The 25,204-nt window shown below is 32.6% G+C and overlaps 2 protein-coding genes across 2 annotated transcripts in view; one reads left to right on the top strand and one right to left on the bottom strand.

Moving 5' to 3' along the window:
* The window catches only part of LOC128235945 (cubilin-like), a 103,844-nt gene extending 103,535 nt beyond the window's left edge, over positions 1–309 (bottom strand). The window contains exon 1 of the mRNA XM_052950732.1: positions 197–309. Coding sequence (XP_052806692.1) covers positions 197–309 — 113 coding nt within the window. The remainder of the gene's footprint in view (positions 1–196) is intronic.
* A 3,192-nt stretch (positions 310–3,501) lies between these two features.
* LOC128234244 (DNA-directed RNA polymerases I, II, and III subunit RPABC3-like) lies at positions 3,502–25,192 on the top strand. Its single transcript, XM_052948354.1, has 4 exons — positions 3,502–3,780; positions 7,988–8,071; positions 9,729–9,903; positions 23,565–25,192. Exons 1-4 carry the CDS (start codon positions 3,708–3,710, stop codon positions 23,680–23,682), a joined length of 450 nt encoding a protein of 149 aa, XP_052804314.1. The 5' UTR covers positions 3,502–3,707; the 3' UTR covers positions 23,683–25,192.
* The last annotated feature ends 12 nt before the right edge of the window (positions 25,193–25,204 follow it).

The raw sequence follows: 25,204 nt of genomic DNA on the forward strand, positions 1-25,204 counted from the left end.
GGTTGAAGCGTAGTCGCTGGGGTTGGTGGGTAGTGGTCGTGGGTTCAGTCTTACGTTATCAATATTTAGGCCATGCAATCGTTTTGTGCGTCTAAACAATCAAGTTATTTCTTACACATAAGTACAATTAATATGCAATCATTTATAATTATTTACAATAATTTCTAATATAATAGCAAGTAAAGGATATACTCACAGTTCCGGTTGGATTTGTCTTTTATTCCTCGTATTTTGCGACGTTTTCCCAACAAATAACCCTAAAACTAACATAAGCAATACCCATGAAACGGAGAGGCATTGACGCCCCATCTTTACCTTTCTCGTGTGTTCATCTAAATGCTAAGCAGTTTCGGTAAATGTATTGTCTTACTTTGATAAAAACTTCAGGGGCTTAATTGGGCCGCACCGATTTTTAATTAACGGTAAATCAAATGGAGATAGGTACAGCTGGACATAAGTTCCGAGAGACACATACCCGGCAAAATTGACGATTGCTTAACAAAATATGACCAATGCACGTGCTACGCGTGCTCAAGTTATAGTATATGCTGAGCTGCTGTCAAATTTTCAATCGAATATACAATATAAATAATGCGCTTGTCAATATTTAATGGGTTTACTGATGATTTGATTATTTTGAAGAGTTGGGACCAATTTAATGTATAAAACATATATCCCTAAACCGTAAGTTGTCCTTTGAACAAAAATGTACCACTCTGCAACACCCTACGTTAGAGACTCAATGAACTCTTCCATTTAAGTGATTAATTAAGTATGCACATGGTAAAATCTATAGGGCCTGTCACAGGATGGGGGAGATATGTGTACACAGTACAACACTGGTGAGTCCCGATAGACTCTATAAAACACAGGGGCGGTGCTTGACAAGGGAAGGAGAACGCAATCTAAGAGACGTCTATATGCCGTGATATCAGGTTGGTCAACCCGCTTGACGCTGTTTCCCCGTAACAAGCAGCGTTATCATAACAGTATCTTGTGTTGACGCCGTACGGACGGTGCGTCCGAAGCCTATTCTTCAATACCTGTCCTATCGCCTTCTCTGGTATCTGGTATTTGATGTCATGGCCGTTGGTCTAGACCCTTGTATCATGTACAAATGACAAGTTCAGTTAATGTCTCTATATCTGGTACAGGCTGTAATCGGTTTTTCAAACTTAAATGTATCCATAACAACACTTACAGTAGACAGTAAACACAGCGTTGGAAGACTTGCACGTGGCCTTGTTACTTACTTTGTACAAATAAGAAAATAAGACCCCCCCCCCTTTCGCCTTTATTGGATACTGTTTTGTACTTATCCATTTAAAGTTTTAAACGCAATTTTAAAAAAAAAGTAGTTGGAAACAAGTTTGTCAAATTCAAACATAATTTAAAGAGCATTTTTATTCATCTAACGTTGCCACTGTCAAAACGTTTAACAGGGCTGCTATAATACGCCTATGGTTGTATATTATGAGCTACAAAAAACGTTTATAATCTTCGTTTCTGCCCATAAATCAACATTTATTTTTGCTACGCCAATGCGGTTACGAAACATTGCCTTGTAAAACTATACAGGATATAAATTACTTTATCATGGCAAGGACTACGAGTACCATTCAATTAACTACAGCCGGTGTAGTTGCGAGATTGGACTGTCATGAATATATAGCTGGTATTACAATGCATATCATTATATAGTAGTGTGCCGGTATATGTGGTGGCGTGGTAAGACATTTGCTTGTCAATCCAGGTGTCTTAAGTCCGACCCCCGGACTCAGGACTAACAAAGTAACAAAGTCTTCCGGGAGGGACGTTAAACATGGTTCCCGTCTGACAGTCCTATACACTGGTGCACGTTAAAGAATCTATGCACTATGATCAACAACCTAACAAGATTGATACCCTCACTGAATCTCACACCATTGGATTAGTTTCTAGGCGGCGCCGTATTACGTACACCTCACATATATATTAGTTCAAACAAGGCCAAGTTTGCACCATTAACAACTGTTGTATATATCCGCGTGATCAAACACCGATGGAGAGTGGTGGGGGATCGGGTCGTAGATGTACAGACCGTGGTTGGCGTAAGTTAAGCAACGCTAAACCTAAGATGAAACAAGTAGAGGTATGTTTGTGCAACACAGTCCAAATTTTCAAAGAACTCGTTGCAATAAATCAACTTTGAAATTACAAGGTTAAATCTGCATTTATTGAGTCGCATGTTGCATGATGTCAACCTCTAAGTGATTTATAAATGTGCAATTCAGTCAGATATCCTTTGTCTAAAGTAAATTGCTTATTTCAGTACTTCTGCAAGAAAACTGCTTACTAAGGTTGTCTCCCAGGGCGGAGATTCATAAAGCAAAACACAGTATATATTATCATGTAAAACAAAGGAAACTTCAATTAGTATCTGGGTACAGAGGGATTTCTTCAACAATGATATAAGTATAGTCAGAATGGGATATAATGACTTATGTCTTCGTTGCTAGTCTCGGAGAAGATAATATTCAATTAGGTTCGAAATGTTTAAAACCTTGAGCTATTGGTGTGCATAATCCATTTGACATTGTAATTGTTAATTGGAATGTTATCTTATCTGTACGCTTCATCATTAGACGTATGTTTGTGAGTTAAAACTCCAATTAGGGTATCTATCTCTAGACAACCATCTCTATTATCTCATACATGTATCTCTCCACGTCAGATTAAGTTTATGGTCATTATTGCATTACTTCTTTGGTTATTATCTGTTGCATAAAAGTTTGAATAAGAGTTTTTTTTATAAGGTTGTTAAAAGAAACAACTCAAACAATATGTGAATAGTCAGTGTGTGTTTTTTGCACATGACACATGTATATCAAGTCAAACTTGTCGTGAGAACATTTAATTCGATGATTGTTGTATTCATTGTTTTTCAAATATGGACATGTTCATCGAATTAGTTTGTTCTATTTGACAAATAATATAAGACAAATCCTATATAATTATGCATTTCGTATACAAATGATATCTATAGATGGACTGAAGAGTAAACTGACACCAAGTAATCATTGCAAGATACATAGACAAATGCAAAATCTCAACCCTTTGTAAAAAGTTTGTTTTGGTCAGAGATGTTTAAGTCATCAAGACAAAAATCATTCGAATGCTATATTCGGCCATTTTTCTAGAGTGCTAGTCTAAACGGGTGTAATTTTTGTCAATCATTATCCGTCCGTCGGGGATTATCCGGTGTTTAAAGACCCAATTTACCCCTTTAAACCCCGTGCCAACTGAGAAATTTATATATAAAAAATTGAGTGCTTAATAATTTGAAATAGTTTTGTTCACTACACTTCTTTCTCAAACTATAAATGTTGTAATAGTTTATAGAAGTCGAGTTGAAGAATGCTTCAGCACGAAATACCCTGGAAAAGTATTAGTAGAGTGTAGCCTGTTGAGTTATTTGGATTGAATACTCTTTAAAGCTGAGGTAGCACGTTCATTATTCACTTCCGGTTTAAAATGTATTCGTGTTTTGACATGCTTTTGTTCTGTTTTTGATTTATATTATTTAAATAGATGTAAAGTTTTAATGTAATTTAAAGCGAACCCCTTCCCCTGACCCTTTTTAACCAAATGACAACCATAGAGTTCATTTATTTGAAGTAGATATTGAAAGTTTTGACGTTTTTCTGTGACCTTAAACTCAAAGTGAAATGGCAGGAGTGCTGTTTGAGGATATTTTTGATGTAAAAGACATCGATCCAGATGGCAAGAAGTTTGATAGAGGTAAGGAAATGTAGTTGTCTAATATGCTTAAGAAAAGTTTTTCGATTTTAGTCATCAAATGTTGCACAATTAACGTATACAAAGTGTTTTTTTTTGTAATTTGTGTTCCATTGCCCATAGCATTGGTCTTAAATGCTGAAATTGTTTAACCTGCATAGTCATACTATTCCATTTTATAGTGCTTTGAATTACATTTCTTTTTATTCATATATCATGAACTTATTAAGTTGTAACCAGTTAAGCCTTGTATATCCTTTTGTATTGAATATTGATCCTAATCTGTGTGGTGTATTGGTTGTAAAGTTTACCGGTCTTTTGCCCCAAGTTTAGACATGTCACCTTACTCTGTCATCCCATTGGCTGATCATAGATTGCCTGCACATAACTAAGCATGGTAGGTAAGGGTAATCAGTCATTCAGTGTTGAGCTTTGGGTTGTGACAAGCACACCTTAGTCTAGCTATATACCATCTTGCAGACTTAAGGTTGTGCTAGTAGATTCCTTCAAGTTAAAATGCCTAAGATCAGACAGAAGTACCAAGACCTTCGTTGGATGTTGACTCTTGCAGAGCTACTAGATAATGGTATTGATGAAGAAGTGCAGCAGTAAGGTAAGAGAATTTCTCTCGTACTTGGATCCATGCTGTTCAATTCATGACATGCACTGAAGCATGCTTGTACAGGCAGCGTGAATTCAATTTGATTTTAATTTGTTTGTATTGGCATGATTGATGGGATACATTACTGATATGTTGTTGCAATGTAGTGATTGTTTTCAGTGTTTTCATCATTTGTATGGTTTAACCTTTCAGTACATTGACTTGATGTCATGAGTTGAAAATGGGTTATCAAGTTTTAACATGTTTCTTGGAACACTGTCAACTTCCTTGCTTTTATCAATATTGACCTGCTTGAATGGTATTTTGAAATATGCAAAATGGGTACAATGGCACCCTGTTTCCTTGAAGTTCTCTACTTTTGCTATTGATTTCTGAAAATTTGCTCTTCGTGCATTATGAAGAACATGTTTTGTCTTGAAGTAATGGTTGCTAGGAAAAGCTAATACTTGGCTCATTAGGATCAATTATTTGTAGGCAAATACAATAAAGGAATTGAATGCATGAATGGACATAATAGATATTGCATTGTTTTAATTTAACCACTGTCTTGTTTTAGACTTATGTTTATACAATAGTTTTGATGACTGTTGTGATACCATACAAAAGCAGACCATTGTGCATTCGAAACGTTTGGACTATTCTCATGACATTTTTGAAATAGTTCCAATTTTATTGAATTAAACTGAATAGGGTTCACTGTAACAAAGGTATTCTTTATTGTCATGAATGAAATAAATTTAAAGAAAGCTTGCAAATTAAATTACTTAGTCTTAAATATTTTGGACACAGTTTACTGAATGTGATACTAGGGTTAGCACAAACATTACAACATGTTATAACATATTTTTCTTTGGAATATAAAAAAATAATATTTTTCACTTCATACAAAATGATTTTTAATAGGCAATGATTTTTAATGAGAACATAGTCATTGTCATACAGTGCAAGGAGTCTAATTATTATCTGACAAAATTATCAAACCATTTCTCTTAAATGTTTTGCCAATGTTGGTATGTAATATTACCATATTTCAACAATTTTATCTAATCACCTTTTGTTTTATCAGATATAAGTTAACCGCCTCTTATCTCATCTTTATCTTTTACTTATTATATATGTCGGGTTTTATCTTTTTGTCTGACCTCATGCCTGTCAATGATTCAGATTCGACAAGCCCTCGGGTCAGTCTTTATCTGTTGAAAAGTAAAATTAATGCATATACTTGTATGTTTGCCTTACAGATTTGTTTGCAATTGGCCAAGTTTAAGAGAGACATGACTTTTGCAATATATTTTTGCTTGATTGTATGTTTCATGTATTTTGATTTGTTATAAAAACTAATACAGAAATGTACTTCAAATTATAAGTAAAATAGAGTTAAGCCTAGATTGGTATTGCTGAGAGATTTATTAATTATAGGAGAGTAAAATGTCATGTCAAAGTGAGTCAATACCAACACCACTAGACAAGTCAATACTCTTGCCACAGTACAAACATGTATAAACTTAAATATAGTACTTCTTTCCAAAACTTATAAAGTTTATATTAAAGCTAATTAGCCACATATCCTGAATTTTGAGATATGAAATTGAAAGATATATGTGAGCGTGCTTGGACATTTGACCTAAATTTCCTTGATAATGCACGTAGTATAAATGGTAATATATATTGTGAATATCATAAATTATAAACTTTTATTCAGTTAGATTACAGTGGAGATTAAATTTGATACATGTACCTAGTAATCATTTTTTACCTGGCCAAGAATTATTTGATCCAGCAAACTTTAAGGGTAATATTAGACAAAATTTTTTTTTAATTTATGAAGAGCTCCTTTAAATAACATTAAATAGAGAACGACTCATTAATACCTAAGATTGAAATTGAAACTGAATAGATGTTTCTCTGTAAGTTACATTAACTTTAAGAGCCTAGAGTATTCAAGTATTCCACTAAACCTTTACAAGAGTTGTAAATTCAAATCTTATCATTGTAAAAGACATTGTAAATAATTCAGTATGTTGAAAAGGTCTGATACAATGTCCCTGTGCATAGCAATTCAGGATTTCATGTGATTTATCGATCAAGCCAAGGTGGGCTCATTTATTCGATCAATAATTGGAAAAATTCCTTAACTTGTACATACTTGTGTGCCCATTGGAGAACGGAAAACTTGTAGGCTTTGATATCTTGGGTTTACAACCTGACACGTCTATTAGAAATTGTCTTCCTTACCATTCTTAATTTTCAATGAGCTGTTTTTGTTTAAGTAATATAATAAAGCTTTAACCATTTTTATCTTATTAGTTATAATAGGGTACATTTTTTTTAAATTTTTAACTGTTTCATATTTTATGTGAAATTGGTTTTAACATGTTCAAAGAGCAATAAGTTGGCACTGTTTGTTTGTATTATAATGTTGACTTTCACAGCAACCCTTGGAGAACACCTTTAATAATTTAGACTCTTCCAGGTCTATGCCTGAACATGTACATTTTGTCAATATTGATAATCAACAATCATTTCGATATAGAGGGATAAATGGTATTTATCAGCAAATATCGGAGCTAATATAGATTGTTAAGAGAATCTATAGGGAAATATTTATAAATGTTTAAATAGTCTGTAGTCAATAATTTTCTTATTGCACTTCTCTTGTTAAAAAAACACACTTTTGATAGACTCTTGTTGTCAATCAGGTTTCTTTTCATATTTTGATTATTTATTGACCAGATTTGATACACATTTATAGCTAATATTTGATATTAATTTCGATGCTGTAAATCTTAGTTTTTTATACTCTGTGATCTATCACAATTTAAAGCTGTTCTGTGACAAAGACATGATCCTTATCTTTCTTTAGTTATGTATTTCTTTTGTGCCTAAATGCCTAACTTTTTGCACATAATATATGACATGCATTAAAAAAAAATGACAACGAGGAAGGGAAAAAAAAAAATTAAGAAGAAAAACAAAAAAATCTCATGTCTGTTAAAAAGAGATTGTCTTGGTATGATTTTGTGAGATTTCTTTCCCTTGTTTCAATGTTTTATCATTAGAACATCTGTTTAATGCGTAGTTACTACTATGTAGTTTCAAGGTAATTTCTTATGCTACACATTCAATGTTGAACTGGTTTTAGATCTTTGTTAGTTATATTTTGACCCATTTGTATGTTCAACGAAACTCACTCTAAAAGTGTCCTAGTAAACCAGGATCTAAAGAAATGAGAGTTTTAAACAATAACACCCTTGTGATTATTCAACATTAAGTTTGAAGGCTGAAATATAAGCTAGTTTTCCTTCAACATTTAAGTTTTAACAAGTTAAGAGCTTGATTTAGTTCAAAGACAGTTTTTATCGGGTGGGAATGATGCTGAGTCATGTTTCCGTCATGGAGGCCACCGTGCGTGCTTGTGCCTGTTATAAAATGTCACCAGAGGGATCCAACCACTCACCTCTTGGCTGAGAACATGAGAGGCCAGTCCATATGATTTTTCCACGAACTCAACCAACACATACTCAGTCAATGTTACAACTTACAAGTGACCACCTCCATTTAGGTTTGTTTTATATTGTGTATTTTCAGTTTCTCGGCTGTTCTGCGAGAGTGAGTCGTTCAAGATGGACTTGATACTCGATGTGAACACTCAGATTTACCCCATGGACTTAGGTAAGGATTTAAGATTTACATACATTTTGTTAAAACTAATGTTTTGTCTTGCCAGGGCCTGGGTTCATCTTCAGGTTTGTTACAAATGCTGCAAATTGCTTCTTCAGTCTGTTTGTTCTGACCGATTTCTCAATGTATCTTATACAATAAAACACACATATGTTCAAAAAAGCGAAAATATATTTTTGAACAAATTATGTCATAATTTTTATCTGGAATCTCTGGTAATAAAGTACATTTTGTAGAAAAAATCATTTGTTTAACCGAAGCGCCTGTAAGGATTTTGATAAACTTTTGTTTTTTGTATTCCTTATCTCTCCAAATAAATATTCTATTTTAATCTGAGAGCTTCATGTACTGCAGTGTATTACACATCATATTCCCATTTTACCTGTAGTTTGTAATTGAGAGAATCTATCTTCACATTCTCACCAGAGAATTACAAACATATGGAAATGTGTAAGGTTGTTCTAAGATTTGGGTTTTCGGCAATGTCTTGGCATTATAATATAATTCACGGAAAATGACATAAGCCAAACACTTAGCATGTTTGTAGAAAATGGTTTGGGTATTTTTAGTAACTTATGTAATTTACTTATGTAGGTTTGGAAAACCAAGTTATGATTTCAAATAATCGAAAAAAGGAATGTTTAAAAATTATCCAGTTTGTTTATTCTTTTAGAATACAAATTTCTGTACGATAAGCTCTTGTAAAGACTTCACTATTCCCTATCATGTTAGTTCAAGATCTTGTTTGAACAGAAAAACAATGGAAATATTGGAAAGCAAATTAAAGATTAAAATCATTGTGACATTCTGTTCAAGTCTTGCTAAATCAATATAAGTCTTGTACCTACGTATTGTTAAACTATATAATAGAAAATTTCATTCAATGAAATAGTATGCTATCTCAGATTTAAGTATTTCACAGATAAAGCGCTTAAATTGGAAAACTTTGCTATTGACTAAACACAGTTAAAATCAAACAGTTTACAAGGCTTGCATTTACAGCCAGTTAATAGCTTTTGCAACAGTCCCTCTTTTGTCGTATTCACCCACCTGCGAAAATTATCTCGCAAGATTTAAGCCTCGTCACTGAGTCAGTGTAGTAACGAGTTAGAACATGTAGTCCCGGTATGTATATAAGTATACTTACCTGTTCCTAAGGTAGATTAGTCGCTTGGTTTACCTCTACTGGGAACACAGAGTTTAACAAGCTTTGTTTTTATTAATATTTACCACTTAAGAGTTTATTTTGCCATCTGTAAGGAAAAAAAATATTCAATGGTGTTTGCTTTTAGTATTATATTTAAATGGGAATGAACTAGAAACTTTGATGTTGAATAAATGATAATGTAGTAAGTTGTGAATGAGTAGGGAAGTGGCGATACTAAAACAATTCTGAACTGTGACCATGATGGGCGTGTAGTGACAGGAACATAAAGCTAAAATACCATTTACGAAAGGAAGTAAATTATAAAGGAGTGATGTGTCACTAATAAGCCTTAAGTTTTCTGAAGATAATTATTATGAAAATGGGTTGTAAATTAGAGGCAGCTACCAAGAACGATGAACAAGGCAGAGATTACCTGTACGAAAAAAGAAAGAAAAGAAACATAAGGTTAGCAACAATGGAACGTTTGCTTTTTTTTCACAGCGGACAAGTTTCGAATGGTCATAGCAACGACACTTAACGAAGATGGCACTCCCGCCGACAATGAATTCAATCCGACAGATGCAGGCCCTTCGCGTGCTGACAGTTTTGAGTATGTGATGTACGGCAAGGTTTACCGTCTGGACGGAGATGAAGCCAGCACAGACTCTTCACGACTGTAAGTAATGAGACACGTCCATGCACGTCAACTTTTCCATGATATAATAATTGAACTTTTTTATTATTCAAAAAATCAATTAGTATATACAGTAAAAATTCAGTTTTTTATATCATGCTTGGAAATTGATAAGGTTCCTTTTTAATATTATTAAAGCATGTATTGACTGGTAAATTTATGTTTATGCATTGTTCATATATAAGTGCTACACATGCTGAATCTGAATTATTTTATATGCTTATTTAATAGATCTCTTGAAATAAGGAAATTTACTGCAAAAATAGTTTCTACAATGTTATATCTTTGTGTGTGTGTGTGTGTGTGTGTGTTTCTGTTTGTGGTGTTTATAGTTAGTTGCATTTAGGAATATGACAGAATATGTATTTGTTTAGGTAGAAGGTATGCTTCATTATGCAATGAAATGTATTCATGTATTTCAACAAGAATCAATAATGAGCACAGTTCTGAAAAACTGGTGAAGCATATTTACTCTAGTCATATTTACTGAGTATGATTCACCTTCTGTGATTGAAGTGGCACATGGAAGTAATTGTTTGTCTGTTGAACGCATTTCTATACATAAATAAATGTAGGGCTGGTTATGTGTTGACAAATCTGTTATTAACATAAGACCTATCCAATTATATCTGGTCATATTCCTAAGCAGGTGCTTACAAGATGCACAAGCATGCCTGTCACATATTCTTATATTATACATTGATTATGTCCGTAATGATAAGCTTGCAGCTCACACCATGTCATGTTGGGGTATAGCATTTTGCAACTACTCATTTTGGAAGAAGTCATTATTCCTTTAAAGGGACAGGCTGTAAAATGGTTCCCCTGCTGAAAATGGTCAAATTAAGGGTACAAATTAAAGAGTTTACTATATTGATTTGTCTTGGACGCCTTTTACAAGTTTTGTATCTTTGGGTCGAAAATGCAGAATTTAAAATACCAATAAATGAAAAAGCTGACATGAGGAAGTCACATTGTTATAAAATGTCCTTTGAAATGACTGCCTAACTCAGGAAAATAAAAATGCTTGTTACCCAAACTTGCAAAATGCTATAACCAAAACAACACAAGAAGTAACATTACTGACGGGACCCATCTTAGATGCATGAAAACGCTACAGGTAAGATTGTTGTCTTGTTAGTTATTTGGCAAACTCTGCAATGACATTAGACCCTGTTGTGATATATATTATCCCACTTTCTGATGAAAATATTCTGTCTTTCGCCCCTAAAAACAGTAAGGGAAAGAAATGTCTCCAGAATAATTTTAACTTTTACAAAGCAACTTTAACCATGTAACAAACTTGTCCGTATAAGCAGTGTTATTTTATATGTGTAAACAATGACCATAAATAAAGTATATTAATTGAAAACAAACAAAATTATCTATACTTATTGTGTTTCTTGTCAGTTTAATAAAAGTATTACAATTGCAAATGTGTTAGAGCTGCAGTTTCAAAAATCCTCAGTTGTGTATGACCATCATGTCTGAACACTTTTTGGTGAAAAAAAATGGCTGAAAGAAAGTCTGGGTAACTAGTATAGTTATATGTATATGAAGATGATAATTGTAGTAGCACTGATATTCACATAAATAAATAGCTAAGGTGTCTTTGTTTCATATGTATCTGATTAAATCGAGCAGCAATGATGGTTTCTTGGAGAGAAACTTGATTAACCCAACCATGTGGGATTCATCTGCTAATCTTGAGGACATGCCTACTGCTAAACCGGTTTTGGTGCCAAAAGTTGTGTTTCCTCTTGTATACTTGTATCTTCTCTCATTTAAAGACTTAATGTAATTAATTGTTCAGAACATTTTGGTAGAACTTTGTAAAATATCAAAATTTTCTTGCCTGATGTACCAAACGTTTTTTAAGTAGGTAAAATAATTATGCTCCAAATTTTTGCCGTGCTTGACTAGGTGTACAACACAATGCAATAAAGGGTTAATGATGTCTGTAACATAAGCTTACTTAATTCCTCCAAGAATTGTTTTAGAAAATTATGTCAATGAAAGAAGGAAAAAATCACATGCCAGAAACCATGTTTCTGTGTTAATATACTAGTGTGTTTTCCAGGTAAATCTCCTGTATTGCACTGGGGGGTATCAATCTTCTAGGAACTAGGAATTTCCTCACTTTGTTCAGGTTTTTCTTGGGCTGGTCCAAACATGTTGCAAATGTTCAAGTCAATACAAGTGACATCTGCTGTTACCAAATCATGTTGAAGTGTAATTAAAATAGTCTTTGTTATCACAATACAATTGTTTAGTATGAGGTTCCAAACACTACTTTGCTATCAGTTATTTGCTTGGCTATTTGCTTTGCATGTGCAGCCATTTAAATAAAAAAAATAATGTAACATAAGTGTACCATCATTATTTTACAAACAATATCTAAATATCTCATGACATGTTTACAGATAATTGACAAAGCAAACTTAGATAACGCTTCCTAAGCTATGTTAATTATGTTAATACACTCTCCGACAATAAAGAACGGTAGCTTTCAGTAGTGGTTTTTACCTGGCAGCCAACCTAGGCATATCAGCATGCACGGGCTCATCAGCTGTAGTCTATCACCCAGTTATGAGTATGTCAATCTTGAACCCACTGTCAGTGCTTGTGCATATTTTCTGGATTTTTTGTGCTTGATTCGTTTGAGGATAACGGAATATACAGGGTAATATGTATGGCTCGTTGCTCATTTTCTAGGTAACGCAGGTTCTTGTGAGTGTTAAATTCACTAAGGTAAAAGTAAGTGTTTTGTTTGTGAGTATTAATGAAATATGCATCAACATTGATTAGGATTATATCTAACCTTTTTACATTAAGCAGTAACTTATATAAGTTATACCTTAAGTACTAAAAAACAGTGGATATTAAGGTCATTTGGGGAGGATCTGCATTAATTGTCAGTGCACTACTGAGTATTGGTTAATTGTTACTCTTACAGTTCATCTTTTATCATTATTTTTATCAAAAATATTGGATGAAATGTTGACCAAATATAAATCAGGACAACACAGTTATTACCATCACTCTAGATTGTATGTAAGTGCCGAGTGACAATACTGCACATTTATAATCATGATGAAAGATCAATGTATGAGAATTGAATAGAAGCTATAGTAAATGGGTGCTTACTGAAAAGTAGGAGTTTCAATACATATAGAACAATAGGAAAATATGACCACACAACCTCTTATATAGGAGAAGAAGTGGTCATATGATGCGGAAGAAAAACGAAATAAAACCACATCATGAATTAATGACGTCATTTGATCTTGAACCAGTGACACATAATATGAAAAGAATATGAAATTTGCTTTATAATAAAATAATAAATGATATAATGTGCAGGATTAGAACTCATCTCATTCTCTGGGATTTCGGGATAAGTTGATACAAGCAAAAGGACTGGATTGGTTACCAGATAATTACGTATGTGAATAATTTAAATAATAATAAATTTTACCATAAAGAGGAAAAATGCAAGGTATGTATCTGAACGAAAGTACAAATTATTTAAGCGAATGATATTTGGGGTAGACTTGGGGGGAAAAACATACAAGAAACAGATGAAGGACTGATGGTAGTAGGCCTTGGAATGGATGTAGTTTGAACTGGAACTAATGGTATAGGTGTCTGCATCCCTGACCAGGGGTCCAGAGTTGAAGCCAATCAGGTTAACTTTCCTGTTATTTCTGTAAATAGACACAAGCACTGGCAAAGAGACTGCCTGCTTCATTGAGGCATGATCAACATAGAACTTAATCAATTTGTGATCTAACTGAAGAGTGAGTGAGGCGATAGAAGGTAGCTGTAACATTGCAGCAAGGAGATGAAAGATTGAAGATGGAGTAATTGGTTGAAGAAAGATAGGCAATTATTGGACACCTGCAGGATGGGGGTCTGGATGATGATGATGTTGATGAAGATGATGATGATGAAGGATGTCTCGGTGTAGTAGAGGGTACCATTCTGTGTTTACACTGAAATTTCTTGTGAACACAGCTGGTGGTATCTTTTATTACCAGAGAATTTCAGCTTTGTGAGTGAGGGATACAGTGGGCACCATCCCAGAAAAGAGGTCTTGTCTGCCACTACTAAGGAGTTTCAGGTGTGAAATATTTTATTACCAGAGAAAATCAACTTAAGGAGATAGGGGTTTGATGGCAGTACCATTCTGGAAAAGAAAAAAGACTATCCTGTGATGTGTACTTACCAAAGGGAGCTGAGATTGCTCGATGCCAGGAGATGATTCATGTATCGGAGATGAACAGAAAAAAATGACATAAGAAGCGCAATGAAAATGCTTCATTGTTGATGTTGTACCATTGTATTCAACCAATGGACTGGCCATTGTGGCAGCGAGATGCAGGAAACTAGAACAATGAACAGAGATGGAAATATTGCATTTAGGAAAGAAAAAATAGCAGACAGTTATCATGAAATTGCAATCTCTTATTTTTTGAATGTCTTTGCTAAGGAACTGAAAGTGCCCAAGGCTTAAAGTGTCAGCTTTGTTCATAGATTATTAATGGATCAGTCAGAATTCAAAGTTTGAATTTTGAAATTAAGTTTCTCCTCTTTAACAGGCACTGTAAAATGATTACATTTCATAATCTATCGAGTAGGGAAAATAGCGCTATAGAAATAAGTTATTGCATTTGAAGGGTGTAAGTGTTAAAGAGTACCATAATTCTGGTTATTGTCATGACAGGAAACACTTCGGTATGAAGTTGGAAGAATTCTTAAGTGGCTATGCCCGTTTCTTTTCCAGGAATTGAACATTGTATGTCGCAATAGACAGGATTTCATTGGAGATCATAACAATAACATGTTTAGGCTTTAGAACATACTGTAATGTAAAACCCAGTGGAATATTTTAAAATGGATAGATTTTGTTGAAACTTAATATTGACATAGGATTTTTTTAAAACATATACTATGTACTTTAAGAATGTGTTTTTTTTATGTGGCTATGTATGTATGGAAAAAAACTTCAATGGATTTTTGTGAAAGCTATTTTAAAATTCAAACTCATACCACTGGAATGTAGATTCAAAAAAAAATATGTCAGCAATGTACAAGCTTCAACATGCATATTTCATGTTACATGGGAGAATTTTATCAGAGTTGTTATCAATGATTTTTCATAGGGGATTGAAATCATGCTAAACCTACACTAGAAATATTTCATGTCAAACTTAATGTAACTTTATCATTTCTGAAAGTTATGTGAATATATTAGTATGAAGTAAGCCTAATATGATATTCTGATAACACAGACATCTGATATACACCATTTATCTCCAATATTACATCAGCGTTATATAAATATATGAAATCGGTCATGTGATTATTACAAAGTACGGTAGGATGGTTTATTTACATTTGTTCATATCTTATGATTTTAAAGCAGGCTATGTCAGTGGGCGTCTGGTCAGGATAAATGGTACGGCTTTCATACACATACAATCTTGGCATATATTCAAACTTGTCATATGAAAAATTAAGTAGCCAGGCTAGGTGCGTATATCTTCTTTTTTGGACTCTGTACTTATTCATTCTTTCTTTAAATTGATAATCAACCAAATATATCCTCTGATGAAATTGTTTAGATCTCTCTATATATATACGGAAGTTTGAAGTTATCCATTTAAGGACAAACATAACAGGTTTCGTGAACAAACAATCAGCAATGTATTAAACAATAGTGATCATACAATACATATATTTCCTTGTTAATGCTATTTCCTTCTTTTGTCGTAGGTTCAGACAAAAAAAAATTCAGTTAGCTTCCTCAAAACTTGGAAATATTGGTTCAAATAGTGTTATCACTGCTGGCTTATAACGAAGAAAAATCTATACGGAAGTTTTGGAAGATTCAATATTCATACCCCGGCCTGTATTTAAGTTTACAAAGACCGAATGATCACATTGTAAATATAGATCGTTTTATTTTACAATCATAACCCACCCAGTGCTTTGTTATCAGAAGTTGCCTCATAGTATTTCATTGAAAAGATCAGTAAATTATTGGAAATACTGCACAATTTATGGAATATAGAGGGTTAGCAAACAACTATTCCGCTTGTCATTCTGTAATTGACTTGGGACGTAAGCCAAGGTACAAGACTACTCAGGTTTATACATGATCGTCAGGGTTTATACATGATCGTCAGAATGTTAAATGCTGGCATTCGCTTGTTTGCTTTTTTCGAGTTAATGTAGACTTTTTTTGCGTGAGAAGGGGGTATTTTTCCCCATCAGTGAAATAATTGCGTTAATTACGCGTTGTGTGCACAAAGAATTTGTATTTTTTTGCGTTTTATGCCTTTTGAACTGTATTCCAGTGTAAAATAGATTACCCTCAGCAAGATTACCTGTGTAAGAGTGGGGAAAGGAACAGGAAAACAAATATTACCATTCTGTAGAAATACCAGAGCATTAATGTTTTAGTAAATTTATTTTTATGGACATATTTACATCATTTTAACAACCAATTGTCTAATATTCATTAGTTAATTACAAATATTTGAATTCGATTTATTCATGGTGTTTCAATATAGGTTCTGATTTAAAGTATGTATTTTTCCCCTGAAATGGTAGAAGTTTAATATTTGGTATTGCAACTAACTACCTTAGATTTCTTACACAATTTGCAACTCTTAAAACTTTTTTTATTACTTTTTCTTGAAAAAGAAAGAGAAAGTAATGTTTTCACTGAAAAAGGGAGACAACTAGAAAATTTCCTAGAGATCGTTCAATACATTCTTATCCAGACTTGAAGTTGACACGTTATGACAAGCCCAGTCCTATAACATTGTCAGCAAATATGTTTGTCTCTAATATGAGAGGTAATACGTGGCAAGCCAGGCTTTTACAAGATTCAATCAATAATCATTGATTTTAGCCCATAAAAATTGATCAACCTGTGGGTTTAAGGTAAACTTGTCAAGTGTTATATTGTCCCGTGGAGAGATATTTGGGTACATGAATAGTCTGCACCTAGTATGGGAAAAAAGGTCTGAGTTCATTAGAAAGGAAATGTACACTATACTTGAAGTCCTTTATTGTCCTTTTAAAGAGTTGAGTGAGTATTTTTCCTGGCATATTTGACTATTTCTCCATAGGAAAAGTAAGGTTGAATGTTAAGAATTGTGAGGACTCAGCCCAGGATGGATATAACAACTTTAATTTTTAAATGAATTTACATGCATATTTCACTATGTCTTGCTATGCTAATATGCACTTGAAAATCTGCCTAAGATCAGAGATGACAAGGACTGGCATGTGACCACTATATGCCTTGTATACATTACATAAAGAGGCTTTTAATTTCCGCTTAAGGTTTGATTTCAAGGAGTTTTGAAAATTTTAAGTGTGCAGAGATAGAAATTTGAAGTTGTAGCAGATATAAGGAGAATTGAGGACTACAAAGTCATGTGCTTATAGTATTTTCTTAATTTGATTGTAAATGGAAAACTGTAAATAGAAAGGGGAAAAGTAAGAGCCTTTTTATGGCCATCTTAAATATTTTGCTATTTAAGACAGGTTTATGTCTACAGTTTCATGTCATTTTAAACAACAGTTATATTATCACAACCTACTTATTAAAAAATTAGAAATAGATCATCTTAATTTGCAAAACTTCAATCAAGTTTATTTATGGGTGCTGCAGAGTTTGCCAAAAAACATGTTTCTTTCTTTCAGAATGACTTTGCTGATCATATGCGTTTCATTCATTTTCAGAAATTTCCTTGGTGGCAGAATTTTTATGAAATTTTTGCTTATTGTATCAAAATACACATACCTCAAGCCTTCCTTTGAAAATAATACATACTATCATATTCAGGGGTCTGAATGTGACCTTCAGCAAATGACAAGCTTTTCATGATAAAACCTTTTCAGAAATATATTCATCTTGTTGGTATATGAAAAAATGTGCAAAAGAATTTAATTTTTTTTATAATGTAATGTTTAAATACATTGTCATTATATAAAAATAACATTTTCTGTATAGTAATCATAGATTTTTTCTCTCAGTATTTTGTATCTATCATTGTATTTTTTAGATTAATAATATAGCTAGTTCTATAGTCACATGTGTTTATGTACCCCTACATAGTGCATGCTTTTATATTATTTTGTTTTTGTATGGTGAGTTTGTAAAAAAAATCAAAATTTCTCCTCTGTAATATATAATAATTCTTTCATTATGTTTTACCAATTCACCATAACAACTGAATTGTCAATATTGTAAGCCTTTTGTTGCTAGAATTGTAGAAATTTCTTTGCCTCTGTTTGTTAATTTTTAACATTTTGCTAATTTCCCATAGAGTTGCTTAATTCTTGTAATAGCTAATACATTTTAACTAAGCATTAACCTAATTTTAACTAACCAAAAAATATCCTTAATTAACAAAATACAAAGTATGATAAAGGTTTTACGTTTCTAAAGCCTTTGTTTCGAAATATTTGTTTTGAAAAAAAAATCTTCATGGGGTATCTATCTATTTTCAATTCCAATTAAGAAAATATTTTAATCGTAAAATGAGTGTTTTGATCTAATTGTCTATTCATAACGCTGAATAAAGGACTGTTTTATACCTTGTAGAAATTTGATCTTGATCAAATTTAGTCATGCAATCCAACAATCGCGGTGTTACTTCATGGGTAAACAAATTTTAGCAATATCATTGACTGATAAAAATGCAAGGTTTTGATGTTACATTCAGTATTTTTTGCCTTACAAAAAAAAACATTCTTTGGTCCAAAATGATGAAAATCTATTTGATTTTTGTTTGTCATACAGAATGTATGGCCATTATCAATATGGTATTGTATTCATTAGAAAAAAATAATAATTGTGAGCAATCATCGCCTTTTATAGTAGGTCCTTTATCTGTATTGTAAATTTATGTAACTTGTGTTTCTTACTAATTGTTTAGTTCAACTGCAAATCTGAAATCCATATTTTCTAAAAATGGGGAGCAAATCTATATATATATATATTCATACATATAATTGTCCATATTTTAAAGAATGATGAAACATGTGCTCAAGTGGCTATGGTGTAAAATCTGCAGGGCTATATATGCCAGCTTCATAAATAGAGTCGTAAGATTTCAGATTTGCAAAGCTTGCTTCTGTAACTTTTCTTATTCCTAACATTGCCATTTTCAGGAATGCATGCGCTTTAAGTGGCAAAATAAATCCTATGTAACGTCCGTATCAGATATGCACTTGCACTGCGAGATTGTTGTCTGTAAATGCATAATCTGGTATGAGACGTTGCCATGGAAACCATCTGTTGTAGTTGCCATAGTAACCAGTAAAATACCTAGCAACCGGAGTAACAACCTTAACCTTGGTGCATGCTAATGAAAGTATAACCAGACATTAATGTGTTGTGATGGTGTAACCCCTTTGTAACCTTTTTAATTTGTATTAGGCCACATTTGATAAATAATTTGTTTGTTTGGTGTTTTTTTCCTACCAACATTTTGAGGCGTGGGTAGGCATGTTGGTTCTTGTTTCTTTTTCTTTACCTTTTAACCACATAATTCCTGAATGAAAAATGAACAAAATTAAAATATGAATGTCAGAGGGGCTATAAAAACTTTACTGACCTGGGTATTTTTGAGTCCAAACAAACAATTAATTAATTGCGGCCTTAGTTAATCACATTTATCTGCATGTTTAAGCATATAAGATATATATTTTTTTATTTGCTCTATTTTGGATTTTGCAAGTGTATAGACTTTGTAGCTAATTTGTGTTTTATATTCTTTTGTAACAAAAAAAATGTACTTGTAATCTATAGCTTGTTTAGAAGGCTTGCTTATAGAAGGCTTTGTTCCGCTAGTTTCAGAAGACATTGAAAAACTTTAGCTTAGATTTTTAAGTTTATGTTTTCCATCTTAAAGCAAATCTTAGGCTTTATAACAAAGCTGGTCTGAACCGCTTAAACGTATTGCGCAGTACTTCTGCAATCTTATCTCTGCAAGTCAAATGAATATTATTTTTGGCACATGATTTAAGACTGTATTTAGTTTAATAGTCACATGAAATACTTTGAAACTATCATCTTTGATTGTGGTTTGTCTATTTTTGGCTTCAGTAAGTCTTTTATGGATATAAAATATGATACTTAAATCAATACACTTTAGGTTATGAAATCAATATTTTAATATTGGAAGGCTATTAAGGTATGTGTATTTTGCATTGATAATGTAATAAATATTTTCTTTACAGGATCACAGGGCTGCATGAAGTGCTGATTAAATGTGGTCTTAATTTTTATTTAAAAATAAATGTTTTTATATTATTCAAAATACTAAGCCTTCAAATAAAACATTCATTAATAACAATTTAAAACGAAGACAGTCAATTGATCAGTTGTTTTTATAAAAGAATGCTATTTTCATTATATAAAATCAGTAAAATAGAAGTAGAAATTATTTTAGATATAATTATAATCTGTTGCTATGGTTAGGAACTAGTAATTAAATATCACATTTCATAGACCTCATTTCAAGGATAATTTATACAAACTCAGAAAAAAATAAGACCACATATACTGTATACATGTGTTTATGTTCTTTTTGTCTTAACCATATTTTTGTTTAGTCACTTGTATCATGCATTCATGTTCATTCATTCCTCCATCCATCTACTCTGCAGTTAAGTTACTGGCTCTAAAACAAGTGTATATTAGTTTACTGGCTCTAAAACACTGGCTCTAAAACTAGTGCGGTGTGGTTACTGGCTCTTAAACAATCCTGCACATTTTTAACTGGCTCTAAAATAAGTACAGTTCTAAAATATAAATGAAAATCATCTCTTTTCTGATCTACTTACTAAATGGCAAACTGTTATGTTATGGCAGTTATACAGCAAAGTTGGATTACTTTCAAGAGAAACAGAAAAAAAAGAGATTTTTTGAACACGGATATTATGTTGCTATGGCGATGTTTCATGGCAGTGTGGTTAGCTGGTTGTCAAGGGAAATGAACAACCACTTCCCATACTCCAGAAAAACATGGCTAAAATTCTACAGAACAAGGCTAAAATTGGAAATAATAACGTCTGAATTTCTGTGCAACATGGTAAAGATTTACAAAATTTGGCTGAAATTGGCAAAATATGGCAAAAATTGACAAAATATGGCTTAATTGGCAAAGAATGGCTGACTTTCAAGAATACATGGGTATAGATATCACAATGTGAAATTACCAAGAAACTTTTTGATAACATGGAAACCATACTTTTTCGCTAAATTTTGTAAACATGCATGTATATCTTAAGGGTCTGTGCCATTGACAAGTTTGATTTATTACTATGACTTAGTATGATTTCTATCTTCTACAGTAAAAGAGAACCTTGTTGTACTTCTTTCTTTTATCATAAATCATTCCGCTTAAAGCTAATTCCACCTCTGATTTCATTGGAGAATAATGTAGCAATAAATGGATGTATGGAAGAAATGAATGCATAATACAGTTACCTTGTTTGTATTGTCTATTTAATATTTACATTTTGTCATATTTGGCTTTTCTTAGAGTAGTGCTAAGCCATCTTGGCCTATTGTTTGCATGTGTTATGTTATTTATTCCTAGTTCAGAACAAAATATATAACATTAATCGTCACAAGGGGCGTATGTTTGACATGTGCGGACTTGAGTCATATTTTACAATATGTACTGACTTAAATGGTACACATGATGTGTTGCATTCGTTTGCCCATACATCGTTTATTCACAGCTTACTGTTATTTGCTTTTGTTTTGTGGGGTTCTATTTTTAGCAAAAAAATGTGATTCAGTTCCTGATATGTGGCATATTTAAAACTTCACTGAATGATATAAAATGGAAACGTTCATTTTTATATTATCTTGTGAAAGTTTTTCATATAATCACATAATGGTTTCGTAAAGAAGAAACCTTGTGAAAAATACAGAAACACCATAAAAGAACCTCACAATTTTGAAGCAACTTTGTTATTAAGTTTCATAAATGTTTCATTATATGTTTTGTATGTTATTTGTTGGGATCTGATGTATAGCCATACTATACTGTTTGAAAGGACTGCCATTGGATGAAATGATTTATTATGATTGGGGAAAAGTGTAAAAAATTTGTTGAAATTATGTGCTATTTGCATTGTAAACAAATAATAAGTTCAATTGAAGATATTATCAAGGAGCTTTTAAGAAGTTATTCCAAAATAAAGGCAATTTTATAACTGGAAAAGAATAAATAAATATATTTAGTAATCTTGAATCATACACATTTTTGTGTAAATATATACGGAAGGATCTGTTGCAATTTATGGTAACAAACCATGTTTAATGTCTATCATGAAGGAGACACAGCTAATATTTCAAGAAAAGATACACAGAAACAGAACCAAGATTCAAGACTGTTTTGGAGGATGATAAAGATACAATGAAGGAGCAATTGAAATTGAGATCAATGAGGTATATAAAGTAATGGAATTGCAAGATGAGTATAAGAACATGGGAAGAAAAAAGATTAATAGCATTTAAAATAAGAAGAAAGAAGACCGAGTTTAGGAACAACAAAAGAAGTAGAGGGGGAAAATGATCATACAATCGAAGAGGAGAATGAAGAACTTGTAGAAGAAATAGGATTAGAAAGAAGGTATTTGTGAGGGGGGATTTGGAGTAGGAGGAGAATAAATATGGTAGGAGGAGGAATAAAAGAGGAGGAAGGTGTAGGATTAATGAAGAAGTAGGATGAGTTATGGAGTAGGAGGAGGAATTAAGGAGTAGGATGGATTTGGGAGAGGAAGGAATTAAGGAGTAGGAGGAGGAATAAAGGAGGACACCTAACAAGAAGGATGAAGATTAGGCAAGGCAGTTTAGGAGAAATGACAGATTATAGAATATATTGATGAGGATTAAGGAACTGAACAAATTACACCTGAGTTGAAGGAATTTTGGAAGTACTGATACATGAATGATATAAATTGGTGAAGAAGATTCAGATATGAAGTTGATTTAAGACAACAACATGATAAAGGAAAAGAAGGATTAAAGTAGATTGAAAGCTACAGGAATCAGGACGTGATTGAGGACCCAAAAGTGTGGAGAGAATGAAGCTGCCATCTGTTTTCAAATACATTTGATGTTATATATTAAAATCTGAGTTAAATCATAAAATGAGTTGACACACTGTAATAAGACATCTTGTTTTTTGAGCCAGTTTTCTTACTCTTTTCATTTATATTCACCAACTTGGCATCCTCATCCATATTTTGGCTTTGTTTTGTATGTTAATATATGACATTTGTGTTTTAGATATTATATCCTGTTTTGAGTTTATCTTGTTGGTTAAAAGAATGCAACACACTTCAATACCTTTCATATCAATTGACGATGTATGTCAAACATTACGCTTCCTGATTATTCCACTAATAATGGTCTATTTCCTAGTGGCTTCCAGGTTCTGAATGCAACACTACAAAAAGATTCTGACAAATAGCTGAACAAATTGAGGCACCAAAAAATCTTCTTGACTGAGACAATGTGAAAAACATTGGAATGAACAAACCAATAACTTGTATGTTGATGATATAGTCTCAAAAGTATTTGCATTTGTATATTTCAGAGCTGCGTATGTGTCGTTCGGTGGCCTGCTGATGAGATTACAGGGAGATGCCAACAATTTACATGGTTTTGAAGTGGATTCCCATGTCTACCTCCTCATGAAGAAACTTGCCTTCTGATTGGATGGGGCAAATAGCTGGAAGGAATTTGATTGGATGATGAATGAATTTTGCTTTTTATTACTTTGTTTTTGATTGGTTTATGATGAATGTTTGTAAATTTGATTGGTTTAACTGCTTTTAAAGCAGAATTGAAGAAAGATGGTAATGCATGTTCCTGGTATATTTTTCAGAAAATAGCTGTAGGCTTTAAAGCAGATGAAAGTAACTGACAATGTTCCTATTATTTAGTATTTCAAAATGTCATTATCAAAGTACATGTAGCAAGTTCAAAATAAGCATTTAATGACACATATAGTTCTGAAATAATTGTTGGAAGACAGAGCCTAATTTCAAGCAAAAAAATAATGAAGCATTTACCAATGGAAGCCAATAATACTGGAATGTATGTTATGTTCGAAGTTTCTCTCAGGTACTGATATAAGTTAATGCAAAAAGGTCCTAACAGCTTCTGTATTTGAAGTCACTTAGGAACTTTTGGCGTTAACACTATATCAGATGGAGGCGAAAAAATGTAGTTATTTGTTTCTTATTCAGTGAAAATATAGTCACAGGCATTTTGTAGGGTATAGTGTAAAACTTTCGGCTTTAGTTTGGTACAAATATAGCATATCAGTCATGTTGTCTAAGTGTGACTAAGAATTTTAAGGGAATCAAAAATCTTTGTACAGTATACCCTATTCTATGTCAACTTTGTTATTTCTTGGTGCAGAGGATATGAATGTTGATGCTTTTGAAACTGAAATGATGCTCTACTGGGGTAATTGTGTGAATGACTGAGAATGATGTGCTAAAATTCACTGCCATATTTATGTTGTTTAAAAGAAAGATTGAATGCAACTGTTGTATTTCATAAAAAGAGGGAGAAAAAAATCAGGCCAATTTTTATGCAAAATCGATTAACCAAAATTTTGCATCAACAGTAACTTTATCTCCTACCATCGTTCAAAAAAAGGTATGGAAATCATTCGAAGTAGTAGAAATGGAATAGAGGGGGTAAATGATTTTGCTGTTGCCGTGAAAGAGGGGCGTTATGATGCAACAATAAGTGTATGGAGTGTATGGTGAATACATGTGAAAAGCTAGTCACTGCCAAGTTTTCAAAATGTAAACACTTAAAGACAATCTTTAGAAGATGTGTAAATCTTTAAGGTTTAACTTTTGAAGTACAATGTTTGAATGGAAAGGCTGGAGATTTTGTTGAATAATTGAAATGCTTGATTGTAAATGTTGTAATGTATGTGTGTAATGTTTGCTTCCTTTGCACTATGCCATGATGTATTTTAAACCATTGTTCACTATAAGTGCTGTAAATACAGTTCATGTTTCTCATTCTGATGCAACTTTTTAAACATTTGTAAATATCCATCATTGTTTCATATGTGATAAGTGAAAACTCATCATATGAAACCAATTCATAATTTCCATGATGATATGATGATATTTCTATGCAGTAACTTGAACGTTATATTTTGAAGAAAAAACAGAAATAAAAGCTGAAAACCAAAAACTCGTCTTGTTT

This window comes from Mya arenaria, chromosome 5 (assembly GCF_026914265.1).
Source record: "Mya arenaria isolate MELC-2E11 chromosome 5, ASM2691426v1".
NCBI classification, from domain to species: Eukaryota; Metazoa; Mollusca; class Bivalvia; order Myida; family Myidae; genus Mya; species Mya arenaria.